The 27422-nt window shown below is 43.3% G+C and overlaps 1 protein-coding gene across 3 annotated transcripts in view; it reads right to left on the minus strand.

Annotated features, from left to right (window-relative positions):
• LOC139584577 (ELKS/Rab6-interacting/CAST family member 1-like) overlaps positions 1-25815 on the minus strand; it is a 38358-nt gene extending 12543 nt beyond the window's left edge. For 2 of the 3 annotated variants that reach the window (XR_011676786.1, XM_071416597.1), the window contains exons 1-15: positions 25627-25815; positions 22333-23171; positions 21894-22082; positions 9803-10094; positions 9581-9708; positions 9381-9455; positions 5662-5817; positions 5189-5356; positions 4190-4357; positions 3924-4061; positions 3611-3751; positions 3398-3538; positions 3123-3316; positions 2441-2576; positions 2119-2250 (exon numbers count right to left, since the gene is read on the minus strand). Coding sequence is in view for 2 of the 3 variants with exons in the window: in XM_071416597.1 (XP_071272698.1) it covers positions 2119-2250; positions 2441-2576; positions 3123-3316; positions 3398-3538; positions 3611-3751; positions 3924-4061; positions 4190-4357; positions 5189-5356; positions 5662-5817; positions 9381-9455; positions 9581-9708; positions 9803-10094; positions 21894-22082; positions 22333-22872 (2598 nt within the window). In the remaining variant the exon portion in view is untranslated. Of the gene's footprint in view, positions 1-2118; positions 2251-2440; positions 2577-3122; positions 3317-3397; positions 3539-3610; positions 3752-3923; positions 4062-4189; positions 4358-5188; positions 5357-5661; positions 5818-9380; positions 9456-9580; positions 9709-9802; positions 10095-21893; positions 22083-22332; positions 23172-24707; positions 25575-25626 lie in introns of those variants that run through there. The other variant, XM_071416598.1, reaches the window with a different exon arrangement.
• Positions 25816-27422: the final 1607 nt, after the last annotated feature.

Here is a 27422-nt window from a genome sequence, read left to right on the forward strand (position 1 = left end):
TTTTTGCCAACTTTTACTTCACTACATTCCTAAAGAAAATAATGTACTTTTTACTCCATACATTTTCCCTGACACCCAAAAGTACTAGTTACATTTTGACAGGAAAATGGTCCAATTCACACACTTATCAAGAGAACATCTCTGGTCATCCCTATTGCCTCTGATCTGGCGTACTCACTAAACACAAATGCTTAGTTTGTAAATGGATTCTGAGTATGCCCCGACTATCCGTTAATGTAAAAAACAAGAAATGTATTTTATTTATTTAACCAGGCAAGTCAGTTAAGAACAAATTCTTATTTACAATGGATGGCCTACCCCGGCCAAACCCTAACGACGCTGGGCCAATTGTCTGCCGCCCTATGGGACTCCTAATCACGGCCGGTTGTGATACAGCCTGGAATCGAACCAGGGTCTGTAGTGACGCCTCTAGCACTGAGATGCAATGCCTTAGACCACTGCGTACTTTTGATACTTAAGTATATTTAAAACCAAATAATTTTTTACTTTTACTCGAGTAGTATTTTACTGGATGACTTTCACTTGAGTCATTTTCTATTAACGGATCTTTACTTTTACCCAAGTATGACAATTGAGTACTTTTTCCACCACTGCCCCTAGGAACTTGTGTAAATCTGAATGGATTGATGCGTAATAGACCAGCAATATGGTGAACAGGGCTAGGCAACTAAATTCAGCTGTAGGTCGGATTTTGTCGGATCGACTGGTCAGGGGTTGGAACATAATTATAATATTTGTACACTGCAAATTGACCACAACTAAGCCCAAAAAGAGATTGTATTTTAAAATAACACTAATTTCATACTTTGATTACATTGAGACACGGTCACATCTCTTTTTATTTTTTAATAGTGGGAATACTTGGTAAACAGATTCTCATTTTTAGCTGAAAACTTTTTTGACCAAATACTAAACTTCTTTCATAAAAAATAAATAATTTGCTGTGTGGTTTTACCGACCCCTGGGCCAGGGTTTGTTTCTGGACCCAACCCCACTGAGGAGATGGATGTACAACAAGGGGCTCCAATGACAGCTCTAAACAGCACTAAATATACTACTCACTGCAGTACTTTCATTTACTTAGAAGAAGTCACATGGTTAACAGTACAACTCAATATGGCTAAATAATAACTATTGAATTAGCTGGGGTGCATTGTAAATACTAAATAGCACCATCAATACACATGTTAGTATTATCATCGATTACTAACTAGCTGCAGATTGACATTACTAGAAATACGTACCAGAAGTAGAGCCCCACCAATATTAAAATCTGCACACCGATAATAAAATCGTCCGATATTGGCCTTTTAACTCTATAAATCGGTATCGGACGTTAACTCCACCGATATTCAATAAATAAGATGAAAAAAGTGAATCTCATGCTTTTCTGAACACTGGCAGCCATTCTCATGTTGTGTCATTGACACAATGTATGAAATTAACATTTGAAGCATAGTTACTGGACATTTTATGAGAATTCAGTGTGGGAAACACACCTTTTCGATTTCCCCGATGTAAAACAGTATATCTGCAAATATATCGGTACGTTTTTTCCTCCTAGAAATCAGACTCCCCAAAAAACACATGGGTCAGGCTCTAACCAGAAGGTTCTAGTTTAGTTGACGCCATGTCATTTCAAAGTGAATAGTAGGTAAATGGTAACATGGTCTAAAGAGCTACTACTGATCCAAATGGTGAAATACAACAGAGGGGGCATTATTATGTCATACCTTAGACCACTTAAACTGGGCGTTGTTGGACTCATGCATTGGTTTGTGTGAGTGCTTCTGAGAGGCAGTGAGTAGCAGAGATAAAACAGGAGAAAATTAGAGATAAGAAAACTGAGAAAAGGAGGGATAGCAGGGAGAGTGAAACGTAGCAAGCAGGGATGAAAGGAGATCGAAGCCGTCTGTGTGTGTGTGTGTGTGTGTGTGTATCTGTGTTCGTGTAGCTTTGTACGTGTATGTGTGCTTTCTCAAGGTGTTCTTTTAGTGTGTGCGTTTGTGTGTCCACTTGTGTTGCATGTGTGTGTATTTGTGTTGCAAGTGTGTGTTTGGGTGCGTGCATGTGTACTTCTGTTGCATGTGAGCGTACCTGTTTTTCCTGGTGGTTCCTGGCAGCCTCCTCCTGTGCCAGCACCATCTCTCTCTCCGCTGTGATCTGAACACTCTCTCTCAGAGCCTCCTCTAACTCCTCGATACGTTCCGTCTTCAACCGCAGAGAGTCCTGGAGGGGAGAGGAAAAGAAGAGGACAGGAGGAGGAGAGAAGACAGAGGAAGACAATTAAGGATATTGATGTCGAACTACATTTAGTACAACAAGGGAAGCTTTCTTTGTGAGTGTTGACATTAGTCACATGCATTGATACAGCCCCCCCCCCCCCCCCCAACCCCACCCCCCCCCCACCACGCCTCACCTTGACCTGTTGAGAGCTCTCTGAGATGTTGTCCTCTCTCTTTTTGGCTTCGTCCATAAGTTGGGCGTTCCTACTCTTCTCCACATGCTCCTTTTGTTTCAGTGATGCCACCTTCTTACTCTGGTCCTTGGTCTGTCTGCAGGGCACCATGGGACACAGGAGGACTGGGTTACACACAATCCCATAGGCTTACACACATTACACTGAAGCATCACAGAGTGAGAGGGAGTTAGACAGAAAGAGGGGGGAGAGAGAGAAAGTGAAGCGGGGTGAAGAAACTGGTGAAAGTGAGAGCAGGAGGGGAGCGGGAGGGAGAGCAAAAGCAATTGAGGAGAAGAGAGGGGGGATGGGAGAAGGGTGTGAGGAAGTCAAGCCAGTGCATAGAGGCCATGTAGAAAACATGTTACTAACCTGGAGGTCTGACTGGAGAGGAGACAGAGAGTTCCAGTGAAAAGACAAGGCAGGAGAGAGAAACACAGATTCAGAGAGCTGGAAGATGAGAAGGAAGGAGAAGAGTAGGACCGTGTGGTATTTCAGAAGAAAACACCTACATTAGACGATGTAGGAGCTCATACACATTTCTATAGATAGACTGCTGTTTACAGAGACTATGAGTCAGACACACAGACACAAACAAACAGTCAGGGTCAGAGAAAGATTAACACCACACACACACACACACCTCTCCAGCTCATTGATCTTGCGGTCCTTGTCATTCTTCTCGTTCTCCATCTCTCTCAGGATCTCCAGCAGTCGGTCTACCTCCGCTTGAGCCTTCCCAGAATCCTCTCGGTGTCGGGTAACTTCCCTCTCCAGGGAGGTGATGAGCTCCGACAGCTCTGTGTTCGCTTTGGCCTCCAACGTCGCATTCTGGGCCTGGAAACAGACACACAGTCAGACACACACGCACACGCAGCAAAAGTGGTCTTAGATCAGTGTCTAAGGTAAATACCTCACCCTCTTGAGCTGGTTCTCCAGTTTGAGACACGCCTCCTTCCTCTGCTCCAGAGAGATCTCCATAGTCTTCAGCTTGGAGTCTTTCTTCAGCCCTGAGGAAGCCAGGGACGACGCATGCTCCTTCAGGTCCAACAGGTTAGTCTGGAGAGAGGGTGGGGTTAATAAAATGTGTCAACAGTGTGTGTGTGTGTGTGTGTGTGTGTGTGTGTTCACCTCTCTGTCAGACAGATCTCCCTGCAGCAGACTGACTTTCTCCTTCAGATCCTTCAGCTCTTTCTTGTTGCTGTCGATCTCCTCAGTCTTCTCCCTGTCGTCTCTGTCTCTCTGCTCCTTCAGACGCTCGATGATACGCTCCTACAGGGGAGAGAATAGGAGGGGAGGCACAGAACAACATCATCACGTCAATTCAGAGCCCATATGAGAGGACTACAAACATCCAGGACAGAAACGGCATGACTTTAAATAACACACATTGCTTGTGTCTCTCTGTTGGAGTCAGTGTGTGTGTGTCTGCATGTGTGTGTACCTTCTCAGCAAGGGACTCCTCCAGTGTGGTGAGAGCGGTGTCTGTGTTAGAGGTGTCTGCCTGTAGAGACTTGACTCTCTCCTTCAGGCTGCTCATTTGCTTCTCCTTGTCTCTCAGCTGCTCCTGCAGGTTCTCAATCTGGACACACACACACAAAATTAGACGAGCTAGACAAAAGACATACAGAACAAGTCTACTAAATAGGACGTAGTATGAGGTAATGTATCCCATTGTATTATACAGCGTGCTATATAGTCGAGGCCCACCTTCTTCTGCAGGACGTTAACCTTGCTCTCCTTGACCTCCAGCATGTCCTTGAGGTCATGGATCTCTCCGTTGAGCGTGCCCTTCTCCTCAGACATCTCCTGGATCTGTTTACTCTTCTTGTTCAGCGTGGTCTCCTTCTCCTCGAGACGCAGACGCAACGCATCCACCTGGCCAGCAGAGGGCAGAGGAGAACTACTCAGCATACTGGGTCTGTGTGTGTGCGCTGTACACTCACCAGACAGTTAATTAGGTACACCCATCAATTATCGGGAAGGACCCCCCGTTGCCTCCAGAATAGCCTGCATTCTTTGGGGCATTCTACAAGGTGTTGTAACGTTCCACAAGGATGTTAGTTCATGCTGACGCAATGGCATTACTCAGTTGCTGCAGATTTCATCTCAGCCCAAAGATGATCTATTCAGTTGAGGTCTGCAGGCCACTCAAGTAAACTGAACTCACTGTCATGTTCCAGGCAATGTTTTTCCACTCCTCAATTGTTCAGTGTTGGTGATTGCGTGCCCACTGGAGCCGCTTCTTCTTGTTTTTCAGTGATAGGAGTGGAAACCGGTGTGGTCGTCTGCTGCAATAGTCCATCCGTGACAAAGACTGACGAGTTGTGGGTTCCGAGATGCCGTTCTGCACATCACTTTTGTACTGTGGCGTTATTTGTCTGTTTGTTAACTTGCATGATTCTTACCATTCTCCTTCCACCTCTCATCAACAAGCAGTTGAGGGTGGCCGTTTCTAAGATACTGGATCCGGCATGTCTGGCACAGAGGATCATACCACGCTCAAAGTCGCTTTAGGTCACTTGTTTTGCCTGTTCAATCAAACAGTAACAATGCCTCAATGCCCGTATGCCTGCTTTATATAGCCACACATGGCCACATGAATCACTGTCTGTAGGGGCAATCAATTTTCGTGAACGTGGTGGTTTACTTAAACTGGCCAGTGAGTGTCTATATACTTATATTGCTCGTTCTGAAATGTGTGTGTACCTCTGTCTGTAGGATGGCAGCTCGTTGTTCTTTAGCGGTCAACGACTCCTTGAGGACCTCGATGTGCTGTTTGCTATCAGAGAACTGGTTGGTCAAAGTCTCCAGCTTGGTCTGCAAACCCAGCAGCTCTGTGTCCTTCCTGGACAAGTCCTGCTTCACCTGGTCCATCTGAGACAGTGAAAGAGAGCGAGAGAGAGGGAGGAGAAGAGGAGAAAGAAGGGAGAGGTGGAGGAAGAGGACAACAAGAGCAAAAGAAGGATGTAGAGGAGAGGTAGATGGTGATGAGCAGAGGAAGGAGGGTTGGGATATGAAGAGAACATGTACAACTACAGAACAGATTGATATTGAGCTGATTGGAAGGAACTGAACCGACCTCTAACCTCTCAGAACCAAGGGGACTTGAAGCCTGACCAATATAAACTGATAGAAATGGAATTCGGATCAATGGAAACTGAGGGGAAGTGACCTCACACCTTGTTCTTCATAAACTTGGTGTGGCTGCGGTAGACTTCCATCTGTTTCATCTCCTCTTGTCTCTCCTCACAGCTCAGCAGGCCATTGGACTTCAACATAATCACCTCCTCCTCCATGTCCCTCAGACCTCGCTCCAGAGAGTTGATCTTAGCATCCTGACACACATCAGACAGAGAAGGGGTTAATGCAATAGGGCTGTCCGACAAAAACAAAAATCTTGGTCGACCAAGTCGTTCTTTCGTCGTTGTTCTTTCGACCAATCGATTGGTCTAAATTTTAAAATGGGTATTTTTCCATAGATAGACACATCCTATGTGTTTTAATCAAATCAACTACATGCATTGAGCTTGTCTGATACTTGAAGAACACTGTTTTATGAAATAATTAAGACACACAAATGACTAGAGGGAGTCTGACTGCAATTGATTTGATTGTGCCGGATTCAGACTTGCTGTGTTGTGTTAAAATGACAGCGAGTGACTGTGTGACTAGCACCACCCATAATTACTGCCATTTCTGATCCCTAATTTGTTTAGGAAAAATGTTCCCCATTCCCTCAACCCTTGCTCGCTTTACATGAGACAGGTATGCATCGCATGCAAGTGACCAATAGGGTCTGTCCTATAGCATATCATAATCACATCAATACATTAGTCATAACAAACTTTTAACACCGTAACAGCAAAATGGATGCAGAGGACATGAGAAATAAACTCAAAACGGGGAATGTTTACTGGTTGCTCAGGAGGTAAAGGGGAAGTCAGTTGTGGAAAATACTGGGGAAGGTGAGGAGCAAGCGCTGCGTGCATATTATTTGTGCCAAACAGGTGCTGTTAGATTACAATATACATTTTTCTGACCGTTTGGAACAATGTCAACACTAAATCAATTATAAGCATACCAACGTTTTTTTGTTAAGCCTTTTTTACAGCAAAGATGAAAAATAGACTCATTCATTCGTGAATGCAATTTCCGAAATGCAACGGTTTATTTATTTTTTACGCTAATCAGGGGTCGCTCTGATATTTTATGTTAAAACTAAAATGCTTGATTGCATTTCAAAATCATGAATGACTCATATGCTGTGTGACGACATCAACTAATACATTATTGATTGATACAGTCGCCTATATAAGTATTGAAATATGTAAGTAAGTAAGTTACGGTATTAAGACTAAACAGGAAGAGCTCTTAGGCCTACAACTCGATGGTGGTTATACAAGGCTGCTATACTAAGTCTACCAATGATAATGACATTACTTATTATTGTAATTAGGGATGCACGATATATCGGTGAGCATATTAAATCGGCCGATATTAGCTAAAAAAGCCAACATCGGCCCGATGTCTAATTTAACGTCAGTGTGCGAAACCGATGTCAAAGCTGACGTGCATAGCTATATAAAACGTAGGTAGATGACGTAATGACGCCACAAAAACAACAGCACTACACAGAAAAGCAGAAAAATTCTAAGCACACACTTCCAACAACTAAACAAGTTCAAGTCCAGCAGTCATTCGAAAGAATAAGAAAATTCACCGAGACAACTCAAAGGAGAAATCCATTTGACACCAAGATAATGGAATTCATTGCCCTTGACAATCAACCGTTCTCTGTCGTGGATGATGTTGGCTTCCGCTGACTGGTCGAGCCCCGGTACACACTACCAAGTTACACAGTATTGTTGAAACACATCCTTGAGTACTTGCTATGGGTGTCACTGATATTAGCTTCACGACTGACATTTGGACCAGCGATGTCAGCCCCATGAGCATGCTGAGTCTGACAGCACAGTGGGTCGACGAGGATTTCACACTGAGGAAAGCCGTATTGCATGCTCAAGAATGTGCTGGTTCTCATACCGCTGCTGCCATTTCAATGGCGTTTGAAACATGAACAAACTCTTAGCTCCATTCAAACAACTGACTCGAGAAATAAGCTAATCAACTGTGTCTGCAGCAGACGTGATACCCTGTCATGGCATTGAAACGCCTGCTCAACAAAACTGTCGACACAACCGTGGGGTTAAAACTTACAAAAGTACTCAAGACTGTGAACAAGCGATTCGGTGGCGTTCTCTCTGAGCCTCTACTGTGTCGCCACCATGCTCGATGCTAGGTACAAGGACCTCTACTTCAATGCAGACAAGAAACAGGGTTTATGTGAAATGTTAGACACAGCTGGACAAGATAGAAACGGACACAGTGACAGTGCGCACCGAGGACGCGAGACTACGGACAGACAGAGCTGAAACTTCACTGCTTGACATGTATGATGAAATCCTGGTTGAGAATGAAACGACTGAACAATTGAACAACGAAACAGCACAGCAAGTAAGTGAAAGAAATAGGTTTTGATTAGGCTTTACTGGTAATGGGGACATAGGTAAATGCCAACAAAATAACTTTTTGGTTAGTTTGGTGTGTAACCTTTATTTAACTAGGCAAGTCAGTTAAGAACAAATTCTTATTTACAATGACGGCCTACCCCGACCAAACACGGACGAAGCTAGGCCAATTGTGCGCCACCCTATGGGACTCCCAATCACTGCTGGATGTGATACAGGCTGGATTCGAACCAGAGACTGTAGTGACGCATCTTGCACTGAGATGCAGTGCCTTAGACCGCTGCGTCCATGTGTGTGTGATAACCATTTCACTGTCCTAGAATGTTTAAAAGGCCACAAAAATTTTAAATATCGGTTATCACTATAATTTTTGGGGGCAAGGAAAATATCGGATATCGGTATCGGGCAAAAATGTAATATCGGTGCATCCCTAATTGTAATGATAATAATAATAATAACAACAACAACGAAATCAAGAAAAAGGAGGGCTATTATTTTTATAAATATTATTTCCCTGACAATTTGGGAGTGTAAACACTAAATACATAAGTAATACCAGAGAGGCTGTTCTAATGAAAAAAAGTATAAAGCCTTTATTACAGCATAGCAAAGATTAAAAACAGACGAATTTGTGAAATTGTTTATCCGACATGTTGTGGTTGCGTGAGGCTTGGTGCTGACGGAATCAGTAGGCTATTAAACAAACACTCAAACAGGCAACAGAAGCAGGATCTGTCTTATTTTTGTAGATATACAGTGCATTTGGAAAGTATTCAGACCCCTTGACTTTTTCCACATTTTGTTACGTTACAGCCTTATTCTCAAAATGGATGGAATACATTTTCCCCCCTAATTTTAGACAATTAAAGCAAGGGCTGTTTTCTCGTCTTGTCATTCTGCTGCTGCTTCTGCCGCATTGTTCTCAACACCAAAAAGCTGGTTAACTTTGCTATTATGCACATAGCAACATGGTTTAGGAAAAGGTGCCAATTCAACAGCGTGTTTCAGTACTGTGGACAGCGACTGCTATCCAACACGGGAGAAAGCGCATTTGTTATAAAATAATCATATTTTTTATTAGTGTTGCACCATTGTTGTTACATAATATAGGCCTAAGCATATGCAATTTCAGTAGCACATGTCTTAAGAGTGATGGACTGTCCCATCCCCACAACCTCCACTTAGGCGCAAATCATACAGGTTTCTTGTACACCATGATTTCTTTTGGGGGTGGGGGGGGCGACTGTTCGACTGAAGAAATCTCCGTCGACCAGCAGTCTATCTACCAACCAATCGACCAAATGGGGTCAGCCCTATAATACACTCACTCACACATGCACTTACAGACACACACACACACAGATGGGTACCTTCATGTCGATGACAGTCTGTAGAGCCTTGGTTTTTGTGGACTCTGGGGTTCCCTCGTATCGACGGTGCAGCTCCTAAAGAGAACAAGGTCGTTACGCTCCACACGTTGTCTACTACACACCACTCAATCCCTAATAGTTTGTGGTGTGACCCAACTTAAGCTCAATTTGTTACCTCCCTCCCTCGCTGAGTTCCTCACCTCTCGTAGAGCAGTTGTCTCCCTGTCTCTCTGGTCCAGTAGGGACTCTAGATGGTGTCTGTGCATCTCAGCATCAGCCAGTCTCCTGGTTCTCTCCTGGTCTTCCTCTGACGCCTTAGCCGACGGCCCTGGAATATAATACAATAATATGGTCATTTAGAAGATGTGTTAATATAAAAGCATTACTAATACGGCCACAGCGTGTGGGGCATGGTAACCCACCTTTGCTTTGCAGCATCTCCAGTAGTTTCTTGATGGACTCGTCCCGGGCGCCCAGGGTCTGTTTCTGGGTGTCTATCCTCAGCTCCATCTCCTCCAGGGTCTTTCTGAGCAGGAACAGCTCCTTGACCTGACGCTCGTGGTCCCCGTGCAGCCGACGGTAGTTCTCCTCCGTGGGTTCAGAGGTCAGGGCCAGGTCATGACCTTGGCTGGCAGGGTCCTGCTGAAGCAACTGGTTCAGGTCTCTCTGTATCCTCAGTTCATCCTGCAAGGCCTGGACCGTCATATGGAGGTGCTGAGGGGGGCGCCAGAGAGAGAGACAGAGACAGAGGTTATCTATTTATGTTTCACCTTTCATTTCAGGATGCTGCATAAAATAAGATGGAGTAGGGATTCATTTGTTTATTTATCAAATAGAGGGGGGGGAGAGGAGAGAGAAGGAGAAGTGGAGCGAAGGATAGGAGGATACAGCAACAAGTAGGACACCATCTACTCGAATCAGGGCATTCCCATCCAGTGGAATACAGAGTGAGCAAAAGTACAAACCAGCCAGCATTCATTCTTTGGAGCCTGTACTGCCACAGTTCTTTGACAGACCAGCTATGTGACAGAAATACAATGCTGTGTTCTATTCTCTCATTTGGATCAGCTGGGAGATGTTTCAGACAACAGCACAAAAACAAGTCAGTGCCTGTATCCATCGCTCTCCTCCTCTGCCACTCACTATGTCTCTTTCACTCATTCACCCTCCCGCTCACTCTCTCACCTTCCCTCATTCTCCCATACCCAGTGACTAAGTCTGACTCACTGAGATCTCGCTCTAAGAGACAACAGAGAGGCGTTTAAAAAGGTACAATTCAGCCATTTTTATCTCAAAATATAATTTCTGGATAACAAGTAGCCCTTCACACTCATATCTGTATATGGGTTGAAAATAGCAGATTTGGGCACTGATAAGCGCCTAAATGGTAACGCAGTGGCTGTACAGTAACATGCTATAAATGACAGAGCTCAGACTGAGCTTCACAGCGCTGTATGACTGACAGCCGTTCTGAACTTGAGAACTGCACGCGACAACAACTTGCCCCTATCCCTTCCGCTAATTGGGCAACTTTTGAAAAAGATGTCTCGTCTGAGTGAGGAAAATGCTGTAAATTAAGACGACTCTATTATAGAGAGATTAGACATTGAGTGTAATAAATACCACTTTGATATCATACAAGAACGCCACATTTCCATATCATAAAACTAATGTCATATACACAGTGTCAATGTTGATGATCACCATGTCTGATGTAGTTACAAGATGACATGGTGTCATACCCTGGGTTGTTCAGAACAGAATGAGACTGTCTATTGTGAAGACAATTTGCAGCGGAACACGCACCTGAATGACCCAGTCCATTTTTTTGTGTAATGTTGCATCTACCCCACATTCCCCAGGAATAGTCTTAACATGTTACTGGATGTATCCAGAGTATTTTTAGATTTTGTTATCAACAAATGCTGCGAAAAGTACAGTAAATGTAAAATGCACATAAAAATCAACAGTGTAATGTTTGGATTCAGTCTTGTGTCAGGTGAACAGTTGTGTCCTCAACTTTAGGCTAATACTTTTCCCATAATCTCTAAATTGTTCCCTTTCAATTGCTACTATGTTTATGCATATGCTTTTCATATTTCTTCTGGAAGAAATATTTCAATTTAGCTCTATCTATACAGGCCAATTGCCAGGACTGTAAAGGATTGTTTTTGTTGAAAAAATTGTCAAAAAGAAACAAAGAAATTGCTCCCTAGCCAAGAGCAATTTCTCAAGCAAGAATTTTGCTAGGACTGTCTGGGAGTGGTCTGAGTGGGGAGGGGAAGGCAGAAAACTAGCTGTTATTGGTGAGTTTTGAACCGGTTTCTTATTGGTCTATTAAACTAATTTACCACCTGGTGATATCACCAGGCCAAAATTCAACCCCACCAAAACAAGCTGAAATTTCAGGTCTTTTCAAACAGCTCTTACACTAAAAGGGCATTATCATTTTCACAATATTATTCTAACCTCAGTGTGGAAATGTATATAAACCACAGCAAAATCATGTTTTTGACTGCACTTGGCCTTTAAGAGATGAGATGCAGCAAGCTGATCTAAACAGAACACACACAGTAAGCAAGGCTCTGCTACAGAGGGTCAAATCTGCAGCACATTGTGGTACAATGCTATGGGTCAAACGTTCAACAAACACTAACCTAACTCATCTCCCTCCCTCTCTTATCACATATCTGTTATAGATCCACTTTAATTGTTGCCAATTAAACATACTGTACATTGAACATTCTGACATGACAAATGGTGTATTTGAGTGGAGAGGCGAGAAGTGTTCAGTGAGTAACGAGCAATGTAAATGTGTTGAGTATCAGTGGTGCTACAGTAGGAGATGGAATATGACAGCCATTTTACAGCGTCTGCCACGCGTTCAAAGACTAATAGCAGTCACTTATCACTGCGGATGAGGGGGATCAATGTCTTCTATTTTATACTAGGGATTTACAAGAGCTGCAGCCAACGCACACACACACTGCATACACGAACATACATCCACGCACAGCAGGTCTTTCTCTCTCTTTGTTCCTCTACAGTGGTCTCTCTCTTTCTCCCTCTCTCTCCCCCTCTTAACACTTGCTTTCTCTCACACACACACACAAACGGGAGAGTGCTTGGCAGTGTGAAGTGCTGGACGTGGATGGTTAGACGGACAGTAGTGGGGCATTAGATAAGTGTGTGTGTGACTCAGCAGGCCATAATGGGCTGGAACAGAAACACCAAATTATCTAGATCAGCCCATCCACTCCACTAGTCATTAAAGACATGCCTTCTGTCAGGGTGCCAGCGTTCAGAGGGGAAATACATTGATTTGAGTAGTGAAGTACAACACATGAGGTGAAAAATCCTCCAGGTTTTCCAGACATCTGGTTCCTACTAGATGGTTTCACTTGTAGATGATACACTAGTCCTGAAACAGAACTGGTCCCTGTTTCTTATACACTTAATCTCCTGTTAAACCAGGATTGTGATGCCTGGAAAAGCATTGCAAGACCTAAGGCCAAAATGAGCATAATGCACATCTGCACGCACGCACACCTATGTTAGAAGAACGAAGGTTCAAGTGCAGAAAATCTCCCTCCCAACATTCACATATTTATACACACACAGTGATGGAGTGCTGAGCTGGTCATTAGACTAAACCAGGGGTAGGAAACTACATTTTACGAAACTACATTCAGCTCCGGGATGATTTTTGTCTGAAAGTAGTCTGTTCTTTCGACAAATTGATTATAGCACTTTATGACATGGGCTGATGTAAAAAGGGCTTTATAAATACATTTGATTGACTGGTCGACATTTTTAAACATGCATTTTTCCATATATAGACAGATATAAAATCACCTACATTCATTGGGCTTGTCTGATGTTTAAGATTAAGGTTTGATGAAATAAGACAAATGCCTCAAGAGGGAGCCAGAGATCTAGACAACCAGAAGAAAAAACATGACCCAACTATTCTCCTCCCACTCCAGCAGGCTTTCACAGATTCTGCCATTACTCTCCTGAAGTTTCCGGTGAAAAGTTGCCTACTCCTCATGTAGCCTCTCTCATGATGAATGCCAATTTATCTTACTATTTCTACCTATCTGCTTGCAAGTTATGGTTTTCATATGCAAATTTTCTTGAAAGTTTCAGTTCATTTATAATAACGTCTTCCTATCTCAAAATAATTACCATGTGGTTAATCAAAATTCTATCCAAATCTAAATTAAAATGTTACAAAGCTAAAAAGTAACTTCTATTGCCATCTATGTAGAAATAGCCTAAATAAAGCCAACAAATAAAATCCTTGCAGCCTGCAGGTAGAAAATAAATCAGCTAAAAATATATATCCTATAAATCACATTATTGCAGACAGGCCATGTGTAGCCAAACTTGAAACATTGCATCAACTATTAACTTGGGTCCGGCCCGAAGCTTGCGCTAACGAACTTGCAACTTTGCATGAAATATTCTGGGCCCTTTAGAGTTCCCTGCTATAGTGAGCTCGGAACAGACACGGCTGTAGGCTATTTGCACAAGGGAAAATATGCAGTTTTTGACTTTGGCAGGAGCTTACCGGAGCTGAGAACAGACAACTCAAATGTTCTACTGCTTGAGCTCCTGTTGCTCCTATAGAACATTAGCTCAAAAGTATTGTGGAACTCCTGCAGCTAAATATAAACAGTAACAGCACCCAAAATGAGTACAGAAACTTATTTCAGTCCAAGACAAGCACTGATAACATGTAATCAGGTAGGCCTATTTTATAACATTTGCACTGGATAAGAGCATGACATTTTTCCCTTTCATGCTGAGTGGTTATCGAAAGGGAAGGAGCTGAAAATATTTTTCAAATACATTGAGCAACTATTGTCATTCTCAATGGATGTAAAAACAGACTTTGTATGGTTGCTGTTTGAGGTGAAGCAAACATTACGTTGAGACGCTCAACAGGTCATTAGTGGTGGTGCGTTAAGCCAATCAGAAATACTATCAGATCCCAAAATGGACACATTTATATGCCTACAGTGCCTTCGGAAAGTATTGAGACCCCTTGACTTGTTCCACGTTGTTAAGTTACAGCCTTATTTTAAAATTAATTAAATATATAATTTCCCTCGGCAATCTACACACAATACCCCATAATGATAAAGCAAAAACAGGTCAAGAAATGTTTTCAAATAAAAAAATAAAACAAATATGTAATACTTTTAGATAAGTATTCACACCCTTTGCAATGAGACTCGAAATTGAGCTCAGGTGCATCCTGTATGCATTGATCATCCTTGATATGTCTCTACATCTTGATTGGAATCCACCTGTGGTAAATTCAATTAATTAGAAATGATTTGGAAAGGCACACTCCTGTCTATATAAGCTCCCACAGTTGACAGTGCATGTCAGAGCAAAAACCAAGCCATGAGGTTGTTGCATGGCGCCGACAGAGATGGTCTCCTCGCTTCAAGTTCTAAGGAAACTATGCAGTATTTTTTATTTTTTTTTATGTATTATTTCTTACCCCAGGAAATCTTAAGTCTTATTACATACAGCCGGGAATAACTATTGGATATAAGAGCAACGACAAATTACAAACATTACAACTTTCCCGAAGCGGATCCTCAGTTCGGACCACCACCCAGGACAATGGAGATAATTCCAGTAGGCGATCCAAAACAACGCCGCCTCAGTAAGGGCAGATGAAGCGGCCACCTGGCCAGGCTCCGTAGATGTGCACATCGCACACCACTCCCGAGTATACTACTAGCCAATGTCCAGTCTCTTGACAACAAGGTAGACGAATTTCGAGCAAGAGTTGCCTTCCAGAGAGACATCAGAGATTGTAACATTCTCTTTTTCACGGAAACATGGCTCTCTCGGGATATGTTGTCGGAATCGGATCAGCCACCTGGCTTCTCCATCCATCACGCCGAAAGTAATAAACACCTCACTGGGAAAAGGAAGGGCGGGGGTGTATTCTTTATGATTAACGACTCATGTAATCGTAATCATAACAACATACAGGAACTCAAGTCCTTCTGCTCACCCGATCTAGAATTCCTTACAATCCAGTGCCGGCCATTTAACCTACCAAGAGAATTCTTGTCAGTTATAGTCACAGCTGTGTACATTCTCCCTCAAGCAGACACCAAGACGGTCATCAATGAACTTCACTGGACTATACACAAACTGGAAATCATACATCCTGAGGCTGCATTTATTGTAGCTGGGGATTTTAACAAAGCAAATTTGAGAACAACTCTACCTAAATTATTACAGCACATTGATTGCGCTATGCGCATGCGCAATACCCTCGACCACTGCTACTCTAACTCCCGCGATGCATACAAAGCCCTCCCCTGCTCTCCCTTCGGCAAATCCGACCACGATGCCACCTTGTTCCTTCCATCTTGTAGGCAGAAACTCAAACAGTTGACTGTGCCTTTAAACAGCTTGGAAAATTCCAAAAAATGTCATGGCTTTAGAAGCTTCTGATAGACTAATTGACATCTGAGTCAATTGGAGGTATACCTGTGACTGTATTTCAAGGCCTACCTTCAAACTCAGTGCCTCTTTGCTTGACATCATGGGAAAATCAACAACAACAACAAAAAAATCAGCCAGGACCTCAGAAAAAAAATATTGTAGACCTCCACAAGTCTGGTTCATCCTTGGGAGCAATTTCCAAACGCCTGAAGGTACCACGTTCATCTTTACAAACAATAGTACACAAGTATAAACACCATGAGACCACGCAGCTGTCATACCGCTCAGGAAGAAGACGCGTTCAGTCTCTTAGAGATGAACGTACTTTGGTGCGAAAAGTGCAAATCAATCCCAGAACAACAGCAAAGGACCTTGTGAAGATGCTGGAGGAAACAGGTACAAAAGTATCTATATCCACAGTAAAACGAGTCCTATATCGTCATAACCTGAAAGGCCGCTCAGCAAGGAAGAAGCCACTGCTCAAAAATCACCATAAAAAAGCCAGACTACGGTTTGCAACTACACATGGGAACAAAGATCGTACTTTTTGTAGAAATGTCCTCTGGTCTGATGAAACAAAAATAGAACTGTTTGGCCATAATGACCATCGTTATGTTTGGAGGAAAAAGGGGGAGGCTTGCAAGGCAAAAGAACACCATCCCAACCGTGAAGCACGGGGTGGCAGCATCATGTTGTGGGAGTGCTTTGCTGCAGGAGAGACTGGTGCACTTCACAAAATAGATGGCATCATGAGGCAGGAAAATTATGTGGATATATTGAAGCAACATTTCAAGACATCAATCAGGAAGTTAAAGTTTGGTCGCAAATGGGTCTTCTAAATGGACATAATTCCAAAGTTGTGGCAAAATGGCTTAAAGACAACAATGTCAAGGTATTGGAGTGGCCATCGCAAAGCCCTGACCTAAATCCCATAGAAAAATTGTGAGCAGAACTGAGAAAGTGTTTGCGAGCAAGGAGGCCTACAAACCTGACTCAGTTACATCAGCTCTGTCAGGAGGAATGGACCAAAATTCACCAAACTTATTGTGGTAAGCTTGTGGAAGGCTATCTGAAACGTTTGACCAAAGTTAAACAATTTAAGGGCAATGCTACCAAATACTAATTGAGTTTGTGTGAACTTCTGTCCCACTGGGAATGTGATGAAAGAAATAAAAGCTGAAATAAATCATTCTCTCTACTATTATTCTGACATTTCACATTCTTAAAATAAAGTGTTGATCCTAACTGACCTAAAACAGGGAATATTTACTTGGATTAAATGTCAGGAATTGTGAAAAACTGAGTTTAAATGTATTTGGCTAAGGTGTATGTAAACTTTCAACTTCAACAGTATAAACTGTATTTTATACCATCTATTGCACCTTCGCCATCGCTCATCCATATACTTACACGTACATATTCTCATTAACCCCATTAGATGTGTATTAGGTAGTTGTTGGGGAATTGTTAGATATTACTGCACTGTCGGAACTAGAAGCACAAGCATTTCGCTACACTCGCATTAACATCTGCTAACCATGTGTATGTGACAAATATAATTTGATTTGAAAGGAATAGTACGTAGAACTCAGACAGGATTGTGTCGAAGCACAGATCTGGGGAAGGGTACCAAAAAATGTCTGCAGCATTGAAGGTTCTCAAGAATAAAAGTGGCCCCCATCATTCTTAAATGGAAGAAGTTTGGAACCACCAAGACTCTTCCTAGAGCTGGCCGCCCAGCCAAACTGAGCAATCGGCGGAGAAAAGCCTTGGTCAGGGAAGTGACCAAGAACCCGATGGTCACTCTGACAGAGCTCCAGAGTTCCTCTGTGGAGATGGGAGAACCTTCCTGAAGGACAACCGTCTCTGCAGCACTCCACCAAATCAGTCCTTTATGATGGAGGGGCCAGACGGAAGCCACTCCTCAGCAAAGGCACAGGACAGCCCGCTTGGAGTTCGCCAAAAGGCACCTGAAGACTCTCAGACCATGAGAAACAAGATTCTCTAGTCTGATTAAAGATTGAACTCTTTGGCCTGAATGCCAAGCATCATATTTGGAGGAAACCTGGCACCATCTCTCGGTGAAGCATGGTGGTGGCAGCATCATGCTGTGGGTATGTTTTTCAGCGGCAGGGACTGGGACACTAGTCAGGGTCGAGGCAAAGATGAACGGAGCAATGTACAGGGAGATCCTTGATGTAAACCTTCTCCAGAATGCTCAGGATCTCAGACTGGGGCGAAGGTTCACCTTCCAACAGGACAACGACCGTAAGCACACAGCCAAGACAACGCAGGAGTGGCTTCGTGACTGAATGTCCTTGAGTGGGCCAGCCAGAGCCCGGACAAAGTCAAGCGGTCTGAATACTTTCCGAATGCACTGTATGTATGCATGTATTAGGGAATTAATATACGCTAACAATCAAAACAAACAATTCACACAATTAAGTTATAAAACAATGAATGTGCACAAATTGGCAGGAGAGAGCGCATTCTGGAGAGAGAAGTGGATTGTGCATCTGGGAGCATGGTAAATCCGACGTCTGCATTGGCATTGCAGCATATAAGGTGATATGGCCTCAGCAGAAGTCAGGGCATTCATATCGTACTTCTTGCGCTTTGCAGAGCAGTGCTGTTGTCAAGGACGTGAGTGTGTTTATACAAGATGTACCGCCCTCACCTACCATCAACCAATCATGTCAATGTGGAGCTATACAGAGCCTTCCGCAATGTTACAAAATTTGGGAGGCGCATTGTGATGCGGAACGGAGCTTGATGATTCGGCCTCTGCATGCATCTGGAGGCTCCGCAATTACATCACACCCTCCATATGGAGCCTCTGACCACATTTTTCGGATCAAGCATAAATGGGCCTTTAGTCTAGGCCTCCACAATGGATTAGTTCACTGAGATGGCGCAAAGATATATATATATATTATAAGCCAAAAGTTGGACACCTACTCATTCAAGGGTTTTTCTTTATTTTTTACTATATTCTACATTGTAGAATAATAGTGAAGACATCAAAACTATGAAATAACACATTTGGAATCATGAAGTATCCCAAAAAAGTGTTAAATCAAAAAAATTTACTCAGCAAAAAAATAAACATCCCTTTTTCAGGACCCTGTTATTCAAACATAATTCGTAAAAATCCAAATAACTTCACTAGATCTTCAAAGGGTTTAAACACTGGTTCCCATGCTTGTTCAATGAACCATACACAATTAATAATCATGTACCTGTGGAACAGTCGTTAAGATACTAACAGCTTACAGACGGTAGGCAAATAAGGTCACAGTTCTGAAAACTTAGGACACTAAAGAGGCCTTTCTACTGACTCTGAAAAACACCAAAAAGAAAGATGCCCAGGGTCCCTGCCCTGCGTGAACGTGCCTTAGGCATGCTGCAAGGAGATATGAGGATTGCAGATGTGGCCAGGGCAATAAATTGCAATGTCCGTGCTGTGAGACGCCTAAGACAGCGCTACAGGGAGACAGGGGGGATAGCTGATCGTCTTCGCAGTGGCAGACCACGTGTAACACCTGCACAGGATCGGTCCATCCAAACATCACACCTGCGGGACAGGTACAGGATGGCAACAACAATGGCCTGAGTTACACGAGGAACGCACAATCCCTCCATCAGTGCTCAGACTGTCCGCAATAGGCTGAAAGAGGCTGGACTGAGGGCTTGTAGGCCTGTTGTAAGACAGGTCCTCACCAGACATCACCGGCAACGACGTCGCCTATGGGCACAAACCCACCGTCGCTGGACCAGACAGGACTGGCAAAAAGTGCTCTTCACTGACGAGTCGCGGTTTTGTCTCACCAGGGGTGATGGTTGGATTCGAGTTTATCGTTGAAGGAATGAGCGTTACACCGAGGCCTGTACTCTGGAGCGGGACCGATTTGGAGGTGGAGGGTCCATCATGGTTTGGGGTGGTCAATGTGTCACTGCATCATCGGACTGAGCTTGTGGTCATTGCAGGCAATCTCAACGCTGTGCGTTACAGGGAAGCCATCCTCCTCCCTCATGTGGTACCTTTCCTGCAGGCTCATCCTGACATAACCCTCCAGCATGACAATGCCACCAGCCATACTGCTCATTCTGTACATGATTCCCTGCAAGACAGGAATGTCAGTGTTCTGCCATGGCCAGCGTAGAGCCCGGATCTCAATCCCATTGAGCAGGTCTGGGACCTGTTGGATTGTGCATCTCGCCTTGGTGTAAGAGTGGGGTAACATCTCACAGCAAGAACTGGTAAATCTGGTGCAGTCCATGAGGAGATGCACTGCAGTACTTAATGCAGCTGGTGGCCACACCAGATACTGACTGTTACTTTTGATTTTGACCCCCCCTTTGTTCAGGGACAAATTATTCAATTTCTGTTAGTCACATGTCTGTGGAACTTGTTCAGTTTATGTCTCAGTTGTTTAATTTTATGTTCATACAAATATTTACACGTTAACTTTGTGGAAAATAAACGCAGTTGACAGTGAGAGGACGTTTCTTTTTTTGCTGAGCTTATTTTATATTTCATATTCTTCAAAGTAGCCACCCTTTGCCTTGATGACAGCTTTGCACATGCTTGGCATTCTCTCAACCAGCTTCATGAGGAATGCTTTTCCAACAGTCTTGAAGGAGTTCCCGCACATATGCTTGAGCACTTCTTGGCTGCTTTTCCTTCACTCTGCGGTCCTGCTCATCCCAAACCATCTCAATTGGGTTGAGGTCGGGTGATTGTGGAGGCCAGGTCATCTGATGCAGCACTCCATCACTCTCCTTCTTGATCATATAGCCCTTACAGAGCCTGGAGTTGTGTTTTGGGCCCAAACCAGATGGGATGGCGTATCGCTGCAGAATGCTGTGGTAGCCATGCTGGTTAAGTGTGCCTTGAATTCTAAATAAATTCCCGACAGTGTCACTAGCAAAGCACCCCCACTCCATCACACCTCCTCCTCCATGCTTCATGGTGGGAACCACACATGCAGAGATCATCCGTTCAACTACTCCGCGTCTCACAAAGACACGGCCATTGGAACCTTAACTCTCAAATTTGGAATCATCAGACCAAAAGGACAGATTTCCACCAGTCTAATGTCCATTGCTCGTGTTTCTTTGCCCAAGCAAATCTCTTCTTATTGGTGTCCTTTAGTAGTGGTTTCTTTGCATCTATTCGACCACGAAGGCCTGATTCACGCAGTCTCCTCTGAACAGTTGATGTTGAGATGTGTCTGTTACTTGAACTCTGTGAAGCCTTTATTTGGGCTGCAATTTCAACAGACCGTTCCACAGGTGTATGTTCATTAATTGTTTATGGTTCATTGAACAAGCATGGGAAACGGTGTTTAAACCCTTTACAATGAAGATATTTTGATTTTCACGAATTATCTTTGAAAGACAGGGTCCTGAAAAAGGGACGTTTCTTTTGTTGCTGAGTTTATATATACTTTTAGATGGCTACTTTTCTTTCCATTTATAATCTATTTGCATGCTCTTTTTTCAAGCGATATTCTGATTTAGAATTGTTTATATTTTATGGTTGGATTCATAGTCTCTCCACTTTAACTGTCCTAATTGCCCCATTTTTAAAACCTCCTATGATCAGGGATTGAGTCTGTTGGAGGATCAGCTTGAGCAAATTGAGTAGTAGAACCACTGATGTACAAATAGTATTTCCTGCCAAATATTAGTCTTTGTGCAATTAAGATTCGTAAGCTACGCCTGCTCTGGTTTAGGCGATCCCCCCACAAAACCCTCCTGACATTGAATGATTGATTGGAGACAGCTTGTGTCAATTAAAGAGCATTTCCTAGGATTTTCCGCCTGCAGCAAATCCAGTGGATAATGCTGGCAATACTGGTCAAAGAGAAAACCCACAAAAAACGACCAAAACACCTAGACTATAGGTTATAACCTGTCCTGTGCTTGAGGTAGTAAATTGCCGTCTACACAAATCTAGGATCAGATTATCTCACCCCCAATCCTTTCTTTCACAATTACATGGATGGAAAATCACACACACACACACACCTGTGTCTCGTCTTGCACCACGCGGTACTGTTCCTTCCAGACAGTGATCTTGGACACCTCATCCTTTCTTAGGGCTCTCTCCTTTTTCAGCTCAGGGCTCCAGAAAGTCTTGATGGAGTTCATGGAGGAACTCAGCTTGCTCTCCTTCACCTCCACCTCACGACGCAGCAACTCGTTCTCACGCAGAACCTGAGGGACCAGCGGACTTAGTCAGTCAAACATACATTTCCATACACACACTGCAAATACAAAATGTTTTCACACAAAGCCTTAGAATAGCAGAACATTCAACATCAAAGTCAAACTGGATCTTCTGCTCAAAGTAGGGTACATGTCAAACGAGTTATTACTAACTTTCCTTATGACACCACAGCACTGAGCTTTCCTTGTCCATTGTCATTCTACAGACAGACTAACATTACCAACTGTGGCTACTGACCTCTTTGAGTTGGGCCTGCAGGTCCAGTATGGTGTTGTCCCGGGCCTGTCTCAGGGAGTGAGGGACCGTGGAAGCCATGTGGTGATCCCCAAAAGCCAGGGCGTCACCTGCCATCATTCCCCCAGGGAGCACAGCGTTGGCCTGGACAGATGTGGCGATGTTGGGGGTGCTCGCTGCCACCCCTCCACCCCCTCCTGCTCTTGACCCGTAGGTCACCCTCTGTCGACCCATTGTGGTCATCTCTCGACCACTCTTGTTAACGTGGTCGGACATGGCAACCTCGTTGTCGCTCAGGTACATGGGTCCTGAGGTGGCATAGGCGGCATTGAGGGATTGGATGTTCTCCATGGAGAGGGTCTTACCCCCCGCTCCGCCTGGACCCCCTCCACTGCCCCCCGTGCTGTTGGTGCGACGGTGGCCCATCCGTGGGGAACGGGGGAGATGAGGGGAGCGACCCGAACCCTGGCTGCTCCCCCCATCTCTCCCTCCTCCGCTGTGGTTGGCATCCGCTCTGCCCACGGAACGGGAGCTGCCGTACATTTTCACTGAAGCAGAGGAGTGAACGTATGGATGGTGGGAATGAAGAGGTGCAGTGTCTGAAATGTGAGGATGTAGCTTTGCCTAGTGTCTGTGTGTGTGTGTGTGTGATTTTTACAGCAGATCTGTGAGTTTGTGCTGACGTGTCTCTCTGTTCCGGCTTCAACTGGAGTAAGTGAGCGCTTGATTCATGTGAAATCGTTGAGCTCTCTTCACGCTCACTCACTCTCAGAAGGGACTGGGTGACAGCTGTTCTTGGAGTGAGAGAACAGCCATTCAGAGTCCACACACAGGAAACTGATCTGGAAGAAGGAATAGAGGTTAAACGGGATCATCAGCAACTAGAGATTGCCTGAGAAGGTATCTCTCCTGACATGGGCATGTTTTCAATACAGACTCCTTTTGTCGTATAATATTCCATAGAAGGCATCCAGACCTTATGAAAGTATCACAATATACCTGTAATCTTGTAATAGATCAAATCTAGTGATACTGTACATAACTGGACATTTCTGCCATCCATTGTGACAGTGTGGGGGGATAATCAACATTCCAATTAATGGCAATGCATTTCTTAGCTGCTATAAATGCTGTGTTACATTGTTATCAGAAGAAACTGTCTCCAGTATCAACATTTCCAAGCAAACCAAAACAGGTAGAAGGGAGAATCTGAAGACCTGCTGAGATAATAGAACATACTCTTTCAAGAATTCAGTCAGCCTTCACAATACCACAACATATGCAAATGTGTCCCCTTCTGTGTTTTACACCCCCAGCAGAGGAAGTACATTTCTGAGTGCATGATATTCAGTTTCACTGACATATAGTACGTTATTTGGATGGTCTTGAACTGCAGTAATTTATGTCTGAGATTATATGAACATGACTGGGCATTTAAACATATAAGTATCCATTCAGCATCATCAATAGTGTCTACCAGGTCTTCCTCACATTTTTGTTTTACATTTTTTGTGTCATCGGGAAAAGCCTCTATCAACCCTTGATACAGTTTGGAAATCAACTTTAGAGGTTTGTCAGACTGCCTTAAAATAGTTTCAATCTTTGAAGCTCCTGGCTTGTCCAGTGTTTTCTGAGTAGAGAATAAAGTGTAATCTCAGCGCCGTCACACACTGGTCTTCCCTGGTTGCTTGACCCTGCTGAGACCACTGTCACCATCTGATCCTTCTCAGATGAGGCATGTCAAAGAATTACCTTGGTGTACATTTCTACATTATATTATCCAAGAATAGAATCAATGGTTCAATAATTGAAATGACCATTATTCCTAGGTCCCAAACTGAAGCCTACCCATCAACTCAAGATGGAACTTTGTATCCATTCATTGATTGCTATATTATACTGCAAAATTCGTAGACATGTCTTTCCTGGCTGCCTGGCTTTGCTTGGACATCTGTCACCATCTGATCCTGCTAATAAATGATGAGCATGGTGTTATGTACTGACTGTGCACCATGACAGTGAAGCCTGTAGAGCTGTTTATACCGTGTCAGTGTGAAAAGAAGGGAATTAGCTAAGGAACCTGGCAGATCAATAACTGTACATTGCTATACTGACTAAGAAAAACTCACAATGCACTGTCAAAAAACAGAATATCAGGCTACAAAACATTTCCATACACACAACAGCTGTTAGATACTGCTACCTGACTGATAGCTAGAGGCTAGAGCTGAACTGGCTGTGGTAGCGTTAGTTCATTCACTTCAGACAGAACTTCTGTTGTGAAGGGATGAAACATTAACTAACGTTACACGTCAGTTAAACTACTAGCTCAGCACTGGAAATAAATAATTTTTTCTGTTAAGTCAAACAGCAGTTACCTTGCCAGCTACATCAGTCAAAGAGTAGCCAGTTTCTGCTTTGCTTGCTTTGACAACTCAGAGAAAAAGCAATAGGGGCGCATGTGCGTTATGCTATGTATCACGTCATCTGGCTAATGTAGGGAGGAGCGCCCCTTTTCAGTTGTATCAAATGACAGCGTTGTGGCCCCAAAAATGCTACAGAATTTGCAAAAAAAACTCACTATCTATATGCGTAATACATTTCACCACGGACAATTTCGATTGCAGACTCCTCATAAACGTAAGCACAGCTAGTTGGCAGGCTAGCAGCAAAAGCTAAGTTAATATGGCTGTGTTATCAAGCGTTACAATGTAACGTTTTACCGCAATATTTTTTGTTGTAAAGTAGCATCTCTTTGCCAGCACTATAATGAGCAAGGAAGCGTGCTACATTGTTTATTGATCGCTAGATGGATCGCTACATTAACTGTGTTGGATACACCGACCTAAAGGTTTGGCCATTTAAACCTTGGGAATAAAAAAAATGGGTGTAAGATATGCAGCTGGTCCGAGGCGAGGGTAATAATACAATTGTCAACTTAGATGGCAAGACGTCTAAATTATTTAGAAATGGACAACATCTAAAATGTTTTCTTCGTTGGAAATACAAACAAAGGGCTCAGGAGACCCCAAAAATCTCCCTCTCATATGTATCCCTTTCTCCTCCTCCATTGCTTTAGGGCTGAACATTATTTAGGCAGTTTTCCTTCATTAAAAGTAAGTCGCTCTCCCGTAAAAAACGAACACAAATTCCGTAATCGACAAAAGCTCATAATATCCCGATGAATACTAATTAATAAATACAAGGAATCGGATATGGTCAAGCAGAATCCGTTTTTTGTTGATTAGCAATGAACACAATGATTATGAAAATCCCTTTAAGAGTGAACTAACGTACTTTGCCGTAGCTATGTCCGATGGGGTCAAGTCAGTTTGCTGTATCCTGCGTCAAATGGAAAACGGCTCCATATACGGACATTTTCCCTTATTTCTTCTGCATACCTCTATCCGATTTTACCATATTTTTGCCAACACAACCAGCGGCTTTCTTCTTCAGCAGCGTCTCGTCAGCTGCACTAAAAAAGTCTTTCCGGGTCACGGAATTTCGGACATTTTCTAAATAAAAGTTCCCCATGTAATCGTACAAAAGTGTCAATAACCTGTATTTATTATTCATGATATATGAAAAATAATTTTCTAAACATTAACAATGAACATATTTGTTCATGTTTAAGTGACATTTGCATTAAATGTGGGTTTTATAACATGTTCCAAGGTCAAATAAATGCCCCTACTGCAAGTAACTGTATATGAAATACATATTGGCTTATAGAGCAAAAACTATTCGAGGTGCAGCAGTAAAAGTATTGTAGGGAATACTCAGTAGGGTCTGTGGAATGTATATGGTGTCATTTCATGGTGCTCTGAATAACAAGGAGTGTTGCTGGCATTTTACTCCGCCTATTACATTGGCCACAATGCGCATCCCTGTATATGGAATACATATTGGCTTATAGAGCGCGCCTTTACACATTTAAAATCAGCCCACGGCCAGCCACATGTGCCAAATGCATCAGGTCATCAGGTTAAAGTATAATAATCACTGCAAAACTTAAAATATCCATATGATTACAGGGTAAAGTGAATGGTAGCAGTACCAGGACCACCCTCGAAGGTCAGCGTGACCTGGAGGTGGACATTCTCTGCTTCTCCAAGTCCTACAGAGTTGTTGAATGTAGCTATGAAAATGTTTAATAGCAACAATATGGAGATGTATTTGCGGCGCTGCTGGAAAATAGACATAGAACAAGCTACAGCAAGAGATCTTGACTTCTGTGTCATACGAGCATACAAAAGCAATTTAATGCGACTGGCTTGTGAACTCTGTAAAACACTTAGGTATAGAGTTAGCATGTTCACTGAGTGTTGAAAACATTACATAGACTGACCAGGTGAATCCTTTCCATGACAGACTGACCAGGTGAACCCTTATTGATGTCACTTGTTAAATCCACTTCAATCAGTGTAGATGAAGGGCAGGAGACAGGTTAAAGAAGGAATTTTAAGCCTTGAAACAATTGAGATATTAATTGTATATCTGTGCCATTCAGAGGGTGAATGGGCAAGACAAAATATATAGTGCCTTTGAACGGGGTATGGTAGTAGGTGCCAGGCGCACATGTTTGTGTCAACAACTGCAACGCTGCTGGGTTTTTCACATTCAACAGTTTCCCGTGTGTCCACCACCCAAAGGACATCCCGCCAGCTTCACCCAACTGTGGGAAGCATTGGCGTCAACATGGGCCAGCATCCCTGTGGAACACTTTCGACGCCTTGTGGAGTCCATGCCCTGACGAATTGAGGCGGTTCTGAAGGCAAAAGGGGGATGGGGGAGTTGAACAGACATTCTAAAAGTGAACCATGCAGTTGGACACACTTTAAAAAACTTTCTCCCTGTAATACCAATTTGGTCTGACCTTTTGGTAAGAAATGTACAGACGTTTTCAGCATTATACAAGTCAAATCCAAGATAGAATAAGAAAAGTACAGCAATTAGTGAGGTAACATTCAAAAACACAAGGGTGTTATTTCTTGTTGATACAGAACATAGAATTGACAAGTGTATTGTCAAATTGCACTCTGCATAAAGCTGGCCAGAGAGACATATGTGAGAAAATCTAATTTTGCAATCCA

This window comes from Salvelinus alpinus, chromosome 9 (assembly GCF_045679555.1).
Source record: "Salvelinus alpinus chromosome 9, SLU_Salpinus.1, whole genome shotgun sequence".
Lineage (NCBI taxonomy): Eukaryota > Metazoa > Chordata > Actinopteri > Salmoniformes > Salmonidae > Salvelinus > Salvelinus alpinus.